This window comes from Kryptolebias marmoratus, linkage group LG11 (genome assembly GCF_001649575.2).
Source record: "Kryptolebias marmoratus isolate JLee-2015 linkage group LG11, ASM164957v2, whole genome shotgun sequence".
Lineage (NCBI taxonomy): Eukaryota > Metazoa > Chordata > Actinopteri > Cyprinodontiformes > Rivulidae > Kryptolebias > Kryptolebias marmoratus.
This window is the reverse complement of record NC_051440.1, coordinates 2,523,254-2,534,644: the sequence shown is the minus strand read 5'-3', so window position 1 is coordinate 2,534,644 and position 11,391 is coordinate 2,523,254. Positions and strand designations below refer to the sequence as shown.

At 39.3% G+C, this 11,391-nt stretch overlaps 2 protein-coding genes across 5 annotated transcripts in view; one reads left to right on the top strand and one right to left on the bottom strand.

Moving 5' to 3' along the window:
• immp2l (inner mitochondrial membrane peptidase subunit 2) overlaps nt 1–5,063 on the bottom strand; it is a 10,488-nt gene extending 5,425 nt beyond the window's left edge. The window contains exons 1-2 of one of the 2 annotated variants that reach the window (XM_017440370.3): nt 4,910–5,063; nt 556–697 (exon numbers count right to left, since the gene is read on the bottom strand). In XM_017440370.3, the coding sequence (XP_017295859.1) occupies nt 556–690 (135 nt within the window). In that variant the 5' untranslated portion in view covers nt 691–697; nt 4,910–5,063. The other variant, XM_037978454.1, reaches the window with a different exon arrangement.
• Nucleotides 5,064–9,181: 4,118 nt separating this feature from the next.
• Nucleotides 9,182–11,391, top strand: part of tdrd12 (tudor domain containing 12) — a 56,188-nt gene continuing 53,978 nt past the window's right edge. For 2 of the 3 annotated variants that reach the window (XM_025002574.2, XM_025002572.2), the window contains exons 1-2: nt 9,220–9,305; nt 9,557–9,627. In XM_025002574.2, coding sequence (XP_024858342.1) covers nt 9,305; nt 9,557–9,627 — 72 coding nt within the window. In that variant the 5' untranslated portion in view covers nt 9,220–9,304. Of the gene's footprint in view, nt 9,306–9,556; nt 9,628–11,391 lie in introns of all 3 variants that reach the window. The other variant, XM_025002573.2, reaches the window with a different exon arrangement.

Genomic DNA, 11,391 nt, shown 5'->3' with positions numbered 1-11,391 from the left:
ATCCTTGAGGTGTAGGTGAACCGCTGAGTCCTGTCCAGAAGAGGTGGCTCTCCTGTGTTGAGCCATGCGTCTGTGGAGAGGTTGTTTGGTCTCTCCAATATAAAGGTCTGAACATTCTTCACTGCACTGAACTGCATACACAACTCCGCTCAGTTTGGGTTTGGGTGTTTTGTCCTTAGAGTGGACCAGCCTCTGCCTGAGAGTCCTCTTGTGTTTGAAATTAACAATTTGCAAGCTATCCATCTTACATCACTTCTCAGCTTTAAAAGCTCAACTCCACACTCTCTATTTCTGAATTGAGAAAGCTTTGTTTTTTGTTTGTTTTACCAGAACCAGAACTTATGATGGTGGAAACACAAAGAGCTGCTGCTAAGTGAGCTCTTGCTCCAGGTTAGTATTAAAACCCATTTGATGTTAAAACAAATACTTTTTCTGTGAAGATTAAAGCACGCTGGACCTTTTTATAGCCACATTTCCACATCCAGAAACTGCAGCTTCCTCTCCTGCTGCCCTGTCTTTTCTCCAAGGTGTGTGAATGCGTCGTTACTGTCTCACCTGCATCGACGCTCCTTCCACTCGAGCCACGTAAGCCAACCTGTCGAGGACGGTAACTGTGATGGGAACAGCAACAAAGAATCCACTAACAAACGCTCGCAGATAGCGTTGCCCCGTCGTCATCTGCTGAGCCATCAGAGAACTGGGTGGGCATAAGAGACAACAGGAAACAAGCTGAAATACAACCATGGCAATATGCGATGCTAGATTCAACTTTAGGGTTTTGTGAGAACCTGTCCTGGGTGTCCCCCGCCTCTCTCACCGTGACCGCTGGAGATAGGCACCAGCTCCCTGCAACCCGGAATGAAGAAGCAGGAAAAGAAAATGCATGGATGGATGATTTGTGAGAGAGCGGGGCTAATACAGAAATTAGGGAAAAAACCATCAAGGAAGGCCCAGATTATTTAAATGGATGCAGTTATGGTTGAATGGATAGATATGCCTGTCACAAAATACTACTTAAGCTTTTTTGTTCTGAATCAAACATGTAGAGTTACAGGGTTAATTTTAGATTTACAAAAAACTATTTGCATTTAAGATTTGAATAAGAAGACTTTTAATTAGCTTTGCCTTCCCCAGCATGTTGCAGGAAGCTTAAACTGGAGTAAAAATGTTAACCTACAGCCATGATCCGCTGCCTCTGACTAACAGCGCTGTCTTCATGTTCAGTGGCACACTCTGGATAGCTCTGCACGTTACTTCCACATTTCACACGTCAGATGAAACAACATCAACCACATTATTCTGAGTCCAGCCACCCCAGGCGAAGTGAGAAAATAGGTAGTTTTCTCCCATATAGTGCAATCTGAGGTCTGTTTACAGCACGGCAGCCAGTGGCCATCACACACACACACACACTTCCTAAAATAAAACACAGTTCAGTCATAGATCACAAGAACAGCTGCAGTCAGTAGTTTACATTCACTCAATGATTTTTAAAAATAAGTTTGAATTTACTGAGGACTTTCTCTGATCCACACAGGGTATAAATTATACATACAGGCTCAATTATGTTCATACATCTCTACTAAAATTTGGTTAAATGTCTCTCAGCAGGCCGCACCCGAACCGGCTTTCTGCCTCCATCAACAAGTCCCTGATATAATCCTAGCTGACATTTGCTCGCTTTTCTTTTTGGCAGGACCTGTAGTCCTTGTAGCACGGTGGAGAAGTGGTTAGAGCTGTCGCCTCACTAGGGAGAAAGTCAAATGACAGCTGCCTGAAGAGCTACATATGATAATCTTACTACTGAGAGTGATTTTTTCCACAAATCAAAATTTTCCCAAAACAGAAACCAAACAACCCACTCGACTGTTAAATGCCTTTTCAATAATTAAAACCTCAGGTAAAGTAGTTGTGGAGGGGTTATAAAAAAAATAAAACTAAGGTAATTTACTAAATGATCAAATCTGAAAAGTAAATTATGGTTTTTGCATTGATTCTGTCAGTTTTGTCTAATTTGCTGTATTATTACCAATCAAGCAGTTTATGGATAAGAAAGTCCATAAATTTGAATTTTCAAACATAACCCGATTTTATGATTTGCCACACTGACAACTTTCTGCCTTAAAATGACTTTATTTCATTCATATTATTTATATTTTAAAGACTTCAGTTCATGTAATTATTTAAAACAGTTAGTTTTTGATATTTGATTATTCATTGAATTACATTTATCACAGTACAGTTATGTCATAGTATGATAAGCAAGCTTCATACATCCTGTAATGACTTGTTCTTATTAAAACAAAAAAACAAACAAAACTAACCTAAGCCACTTAGGGGCTGCTGACTGCCACTTAATTGACACGTCGTCCATCTGGATCCAATGAAGGATACTTGAGGTTCTTATTACTATAGAGCATTTATTGATTGTGCACTCTCAGACAAGATGCGATCCTTTTAAGCTGCACACTTACTATTTTAACCGTTAGGTTAAATCAATCCAAAAACAGCTCACAAACTGACGCAGCGCAATAATCAGTAAAACACTAAGACAACGACGACGGTCAAAAAACTGTGTTTCCGCCGCAATCAGCACACCTGCTGACAGATTACCTGTGGCTCCATTTAACCCCACATGATGCCACCCACAGTGACCTTTAGGTATTACACCAAAATAAATATTAACACAAACCCCAAAAATATGGCTCTAATACATCCAAATAGCCAAAACCTTGTTTATATTGCTATATAACTCCATGAAAAATGGAAATTTTTCAGATATTTATGATAATGATGATGACAAACACTCTCACAGAGAGAACATTGTGAGGGTTCTGAAAAAAATTATTAAAAGTTAAATGGAGACAAACCTTTGCTATATTCTTGGATGCACAACTATACGTCTTTTAGTGTTAATATTGTTTAACTCCAAGAACTAAAGCAGCAGAAACAGCAAGCCTCAAGAAGAGGGACATTCAAACAGGATCTGTGCTCCCACCGTGCCGTTCTCTCTCTGCTGGCAGGAGTTATGTCACACACACAAGTCAAGTATATCTGTTCACCAGTGGTGACTCTCCAGACGCATTAGCATTTAATACAATGTTAAATTTTAGATACAAAAGTCCCGAGGAGGTCGGGGGGTGACGGGAGACTTGGGGCTTGAAAAATGCCAGGGGAATCGCTGCTAAATGATGACGTATGTTTGTGCAACGCACCAGCCTGGACCACACTTCATCACGAGCGACTACACTGGAGTTTAAACAGTCACGTTTATTTCCCAATGGTTGAGACAACCATGCAAAATGTTTGACTATCACGTGGTGATTGGTTGATAGCTTCGCTCCTTTCCTTAACATAGTACCCAAAACATACGGCTGCAGATCAGATGACACAACTATAAAGTCTATCACTGATCTGGGGCCAGGATTGTCCAGGCGCCATGTCTGCTTATGAACACCCTTATGTTTGAAGACAGTGTTCGTTATGAACAAACTGTGGCCAGGACAGAAGTCCAAGAACTGAACATCACTCCAGTTCAGAGTGGTTCCTCCCAATTCTTTCCAAGTTGTGTATAAAGAATATAAAAAGGCAATGCTCTAAGATAACCTCGCTATGTTCTCACATTTAAATTTTCTCTGATCAGCCCGATATAAAATAATCTTGCTCTTTATAAAAGGCTTTATTAAGCTGTGACCTCTGAAGTCTTATTAACCTGAAAGAAAAAAAACTGTGCAAATATAAGGATGGTGAATATGCAAGATAAAAAAAAACATTGTCTCTTCTCTCGATTTAAAAAGCGCCAGGGATCCACAACATTCACAACATTAAACTCTTCTATAAAAGCTTGAATTACCTTAGCCGACTTGAGAAGACCCATCATCAAGAAAATTAAAAGAAAAATCAGATACATCATCACATTCAATGTAAAACCTCCATAGTTCCTGAAATATTGGATAGATGCTGACCCCAATGCCCTTAGATCTAACAACCCTTCAAATTCAGAACAGAACACCTCTCCCAGCAGCAGAGTCAGAACAGTGATATGCGACCCAAAGATTAAAGAAAAAAAATAAATAAATAATCTTTAGACTGAAATGTGTTTTCTACACTTAATCATATGACCTGGGACAGTTTTAGTGAAGGACCGAAGCTAGTTGTGCTGCAGCTGTAATTAAAAAAAAAAACTGTACCTCGACCTGGTTCAACTAAAATACAGCAACTTATTTTGTAGGTAATATAGTAAAAGTGCAGAAGTAACCCTCAGATACAACAACAACAAATGGAGCCAATACAGGCAGGTTTAGGAGCACAGCAGGGGTTACTTTCTTCTGCTAAAGGTTAATGACAACAGTTTTTTCTCCCAACATTTCCTTTGTTTAGTCCTTTAAATTGAAGAAGTTCAGTACTGAGGAGATCCTGTTTGTGTTTTCTCAGCCCCAGCAAAACGATGGTGATGACGGTGTGAGTGACGTCACATGTAAACACGGAAGAGTCCGTGTGGTCGTTATGTGAAATTAAAAACCATAAATTAAGACTTACAGCAAAGAGTTTATCACGTGAAGCCGTATGAAACGCTGCAGAATGAAGCAGTGTGTTTCTGTTCAGCTCCACTAGTTCAATCTGTCCGCTCCACAGCTCAAACCAGAACCACAGAAGCATCAGTACATCAGTACTCCACGTCTCCAGAACACAACGAACATCATCCACACCGAGGAGCAGGAGCAGCAGCAGCAGCAGCAGCAGCAGCAGCAGCAGCAGCAGCAGCAGCATCCTCTCGCCTCATTGTGTCCGTGAAGCTTTCAAGCTCACCGTGCTCCGGCAGCTAGCTAGCCGCCGCGGACAACAACTTAAAAACAACCAGAGAAATGTCCGCAGCTAATGTAAACAACAGAAACGAATCCCGCTTTACCTGAGTGAAATAAGCAAGGGTCAGCCTGCAGACACATGTAACTCCCGGAGCTCCGGAATCGGCCGGAAACGTCGTAGTTTCTCCAAGAATGACAGAAAACATGTAACGAAAGTGTTGCGCTTAGAAACAGTCCGGTGCGATACAAATGACTTAAAATCAGTTCCGAGAGAGCTGTTAATCATGAACGCCAAGCTGTTTTATTTTTATATTGTTATTTGTCTGGTAATTTAAAGATTAACATTTTTATTATCAGCTGAAGTGTAAAATGCCAGTTCATCTGAAGTGACTTTTTAGTTTGCAGAATTGAATATCTAAATATTTTCATTGTTATTTCAACCAAATGTTTTTCCCAGCGCTTTCTTTCTTTCTTTCTTTCTTTCTTTCTTTCTTTCTTTCTTTCTTTCTTTCTTTCTTTCTTTCTTTCTTTCTTTATTTAACGTTTGGTTGGTTTAATAGACTTTTAGACATTTTCTAGGGCAGTAATTCTCAACTGGTGGGTCATGACACAAAAGTGGGTCGCTGACTCGTTTTTTTTTTTAACTATTTCTCAGTAGCTGGACTTTTATAGTTCATGTTTGTAAAAGCACTCCACAGTTTGTTAATAAGGCAGAACTTACTCAAATATTTTGGTTTTAATTAAAATGCAGCTAACTGAGTGTAAAAGAAAATATTCTCTCTCCAGCTTCATCACTTGTTAGTCATTTTGGTTGATTTGTTTCTATGTGTTGGTATTCTGTGATATTTTATTCTACTATTTCAGGTTCAAACTGCACCATCTTTTTATTGAATAAATTTGAGAAGTGGAAAGTTTTCCTTGGTTTGGGTCACATCTTGTCATGATGGTGGGTCCTGGATCCAGACCAGTTGAGAACCACTGGTCTGTGGGATACCATTACATTTCCAGTTATGTGTAAGTGATAGGCTAATGATAAAATGTGTGTACAGAAACGTTTGATTGCCACTAACTAAAAAATTAATTTTTTATGTGTATAATATATTAGGTTATGGCAACACATTTTTATTTTAACTTTGTCCATTTTATTGTTTATTATTGCTCTTGCTGTGATGACACTGAAGACCTAAGCAGCTGTCTTTTAGATCCTGAAGACACTAACTGAACAAGCAATGGCAGGAATCGGTGACCAACTATATGTCCTAATTTTAACCCTCCTGAAGCCCTCAAAAGAGAGGTAGAGAAGCCCTTGTAACTTAGGGTCAATTTGACCCGAAGGCCACAGAAGGGTTAAAGTCACATTTTATTTACTCTTTGCTTTGTGATAGTTTTCAGGGACCTGCTCAAAGTTTATGCGAGATCAGATCTGTGGTTTGTGCCAACCTATTACCTCTTCCAACATCAGCTTGTAAATTATATAAACCAACCTGAAAGTAAAACTGAAAACTCTTGACTTTATCTGGCATGCAAACCAACTGTGAGCATCTGGATGTACTTTTAGATTTGATGGACCTGAATGAAAACTGGATGATTTACATTCAGAAAACTATCACTGATGGACATGATGGTTGTGGAGAACATTTGGCAACCATCCATCCATCCATCTTCTACTGCTCATCCATGGTTGGGTCACAGAGGCAACATGTTTGGGAGAGAAACCCAAACATCCTTCTCCCCAGCAACAGTCTCTAGCTCCTTCCCTGTCCATCAAGCCCTAAGCCTCATGTCACTATTTATCCACACAATTCCTCACTATCTAGCCCTAAGAGCAAGCCAAACTGTCACTTTAATCCTGCCCTTCCTGAAACCAAGCACAGAACATAAACCACACAAAAATTCAAACAGGTACCCTCTGTGTCGTTGTATGATTATGCATCAGACACAGTACATCTCAAATCAGCCAGGGATATAATTAGAATCCCTGATACATCCATACAACAGACACAACTCACACAGATTACTCAGGGGACTGACCATAAACTACCACCAAGTGACATTATGAGTCCAACAAAGAATAATGGCTCTGCTCAGCCTTAAGTAGTAGGGCCAATCAGCCCAGATCAGCTACAGTAATTAGCCTCATTCTGGTGCAGGAAAACCTGAAACACAAGAAGGGGAAAGGGAAGACAGGAACAGGTTGGAATCCTGACATCCACTTGCTTTGTTAAATAAAAAATGGGGTGGTGGGGCTTTGTTTAATTATATTAAATATATAGATATAACTATATTTAATTATATTAAACAATAATATAATTACCAATTTTTGTCCCTTACTTTACATTTCTGTGTTTTTTTATAAACAAAGTGCAAGTTATGTTCAAATTGTCCACTTACTTTTCTCACTGATGACCTTAGTTTCTGCTTACACATGGGCACTTCCATATTGTGGAAATTGTGACGTGTTCATCTGAATTTAGTCTCAGTGCATTGTTTGCTATGGAGCTGTTAGCTTTGTCACTAAGAAATTAGCCAAAAATACAGTTCAGACATTGTTACCAAAACATTAATTATGAGCTGTACAAGATACTCTGAGAAAATATGTAGCAGTAATTGATGGGAAAGCAAAACTATTGAAAATCTGGAATATTTTACTACAGACATTTTTTGAAAAGTTTCTGAGCTCTAAGTGTTCTGTCAGGACACTAAGAGGCTGATGCAATAGGTTGTTTTGGTTCGATCATTTACTGTTAACAAACACGCTAACACCCGGGACACTTTATTTAGTTTAAAACATTTCAGTATTGATATCGATCATTACAACTGTACATTACAATTACAGTTCAGTATCTTTCAAACTCATTGTTAAGAGCTGGTCAGGACTGATGCTGTTACCATGCAGCATTTAACTCTCTCTTTAAAAACACCATCCAGCTTTAATCTTTATGATTAATAACTTTATTAAAGTAACCTCTCTGGATGTACTGATATGCCTCTGTCTTTCTGTTGTTTTACCACATACAAAACAAGAGTATTTCATGAAAAATATGGTATGTAAAGCTACTGTTTATGGTTGACAATGCCTCCCGCTGAAAAAAAAAATGAAGCAGTTATGTCTGTTTCTGGGATTAAAAACTTCTGGTCTCTGTCACAAAGCTCTGATCTGGATGTGTGAATTAGTGTCTGCTTACAGAACAGTTCTGATTAATGGCAGTAAATTAAGATTTGATGTACCATTTTCTTAATTGCTGAGGTTTCTACATGACGAGATGAGACAGCAGTGGTATTAAAATGTCTTCATTGATGATTCCAGGTCATTTCAGTCAGTAACACTCCCAATAGCTGGCAACGGATAAATGTAGGATCTTAATATCAGCTGATTCTTGAAGTCTGACTCCAGATTGTTCTGAAATTTAGTTCTTTTTTTGCTTGTTTGTCAATGGCAGATCACTATACTGGAAATACTCCACCAAAGGTGTGAAAACTGGAAGGAGCAAATTGGATGAAACAACACAAGGTCAAAGTAGTGTGGAGAAGTTGTACACTACATCGATGGAAAGGGAGGGGGTCTATCAAAATGGCAGCGTAAACAGACTTCTTTTGCGGGCTCTGTACTGTGCCGAGAAAAGATCGATGGTGCTGTCTCGATGGAAGGGCTCGATAACGATGTTTCTCTAAGCCAAAGCAAGTCTTCTCAGAGCTTCCTGTATTTTTGGTTGTGAGATTTTATGTACATGACTTTCATTTTCTTCTGTTCTTAAAAACTTCTTTGTGTTTTAATGTTAATATTTTGTCCCTGGCTTGTACTGTTAAAAAGTTATTAATAAAGTTTGTTTAAAGACAACACATACAAAAAACCATGATATATTGCCACACAGCAAGCAAATGATATTGTGATTTTTATCTGATTTGGTGAAAACACCTGTAATAAACTTGACAGCTCTGATATAAAGTGCCTCATCTCCTCTTTCTGAGAACTAATGAGAAAACATGAACTGATCCTCAATATTAAACATTTAAGTCTAAATATGAAACACTTTAAAGATGTGCTGTAATTCACAAGCTAAAGCAAGCAGTGATTCAGCTTTTATAATGTTGTGTGGCTTGTTTTTACTGCATACTACAACTAAAATCAGTTCTGTATAGAAATATTTTGTAGGTGATATTATTCATAATTTTAGTATATTGGAGTATTATATATAGTATATATTCTGAATTGTATCTTTAATGTGTTATAATTCTCTACCCCCTATATAGTCTGCTATATAGTGACCACGATGTCGTGAGTGAGTGAACGCGTAGAACAGTCATGATGGATAAAGTACTGATCCGATATAATACAGTATCGATGTTCGGATCGATCCACCCCAGCCCTGCTCCTCAGCGCCCTCTATCGGCCAGGAGCGACCTCCTCCCTTTTTCCCCTCAACCAGCCAACCTACAGGCGCGACGGACCCGGAGCGCTGGGAAGGGTACGACTTTAGCTCCTACTAAACACGCTCCGGAGTAAGAAGACGTGACTTTTATCGAAACTAAAGTGCTGTAAATGCTTTTCACCGAGCTGCACTGTTTAATATTGAGAGAATCGGTAACATTGAGTAAATTAGACGCGGTTGAGCTAACGGTTAGCTAGTTGGCTAACGAGCGTGAAGCAGCAGCTGTGGATTTAATTTATGATGTTGCTTTCAGATAAAACCAATAACAAACAACCAAAAAATAATTTAACACTAACTGAATGTGTTGTTTCTTTATGTTAGTGCCTGGTTGCCTTATAACTGTGGCGTGGGATCTGCCAACCCAGGAAATGCTCAAAATATCAATTTTAAAGGTGAGATATTTCGCATTGACGAGCGGACAGCTACAGTTTCTACAGTAATTCAGGACTAAAAATGTCTGACAGCAGGCTGGCATACGGTGTACATTTTAGGTACTAGAAAAAAAACGGCATCAGCCTCAGGTCAAGCTGTTACGTCGAGACGCGTTCCCCATCAGATACGGTTCCCCCTGCGTTTCCTTGCAGCTCACGCGGCTAAAAACGCGCGTGCTTGTTCAGGGCTCGTAACCGCCGCGCTGGGCTCTCTCTGCAAGGGAACTACGGACACCGTGAAAGGTCAAACAACGTGTTTCGGCGAAGTTAACCCACTGTTTTGCTAGCGTGATAGATAGACAGACAGACTATACATAGGGCCGTCAGATACTGTTCCACCAGCTAAACAGGATCTGATGGGGTGTATAAACTGCTTATGATGTTTTCACAAGAAAAACAGAAATTCTTTTTTTTGAGTATCACACATTTTTGGTAGGTGTTTTCTTATGATATTATTAGCACATTTTATTCCTAAAAGAATGATGTTTTTTAAAATGAGAAATATTTGCCCCTATAAACAACGCCCCGCAAATGCATCTTACAGATGTGGCACCATTTAAGGCAGGGGTAGGTAACCCTGGTCCTGGAGAGCGACTATCCTGCATGTTTTTCTTGTTTCCCTGCTCCAACACACCTTATACGGGGGTTAAATGACCTCTTCATGTTCTGCAGAAGCCTGTTAATCACTCATTGATTCAAATCACGTGTGTAGGAACAGAGAAACAAGTAAAACATGCAGGATAGTGGCCCTCCAGGACCAGGGTTGCCCACCCCTGATTTAAGGGGAAATAAACAGGCTTTCCAACAATAAGCAGACCCTCCAGGATTTCGCGATGTTGCGATCGCAACTAATAATGCAAAATCAAGCAAACCCCGCGAAATAGCAACATTTTACAACTTTGCCCAAAACACAGCAACTTTCCCGCGACTTTAACCTAATATTTATTGTTTCTAAAGTAATTTGCCACTGTTTCTGCGGTCTAGTGTCTTCTTTGTGGGTTTGTGTAATGTGGAATACAAAATAACCCCAAATAAGTCACGAAGAAGACATGCAACGTAACATCCTGTTCACATCAGAATGCCGGGAGCATGTAGGAGCAGCGACCGAAGCGAAAATGTGCGCTAATGCTTCAGATTTGCCCACAAAGATTTTAGCAAAGGACCGCGCAAACCAGTTTCTTACCCAGCTGCACAAGAGTGGGGGGAAGCTGTTTTGCACGTCCTGCAATGTAATCATTGAACATAAACACAAGTCATCTACGACAAACATTTTGTGTCTGCAAAATGTGAGGAGAGCTGCAGACGAGGGACAATCCAGAAATGGTCGTGAATGTCAGCTTATAAGCCATCAAAGTTCTCAAATAAAGCACCTTTTGATAATGTCAATGTTTGTTGGTAATTATCGTACAAAACTAGTAAGTATTTTTGGTTTATACACTCCTGATCAAAATCTTAAGACCAGTCAAAAAATTGCAAGAATTTGCATTTTGCACTATTTGATCTTAAAAAGGTTTTAAGTAGAGCTTCACAATGTTAAAGGAAAAAATCAGTGCAAGAGACAAGAACTTTTAAGCAGGGAATGTTCTGCAAACTGCATTTACACTCAAACATGATTTTTTTCAGCTGATCAAAAGTTTAAGACCATAGTCTTTAAAAGCCAAAAGCTGTGCAAAAATCTGGATTCCATGTCATTTTCTGTCAAGTCTTTACACTGTCAAGACCTCC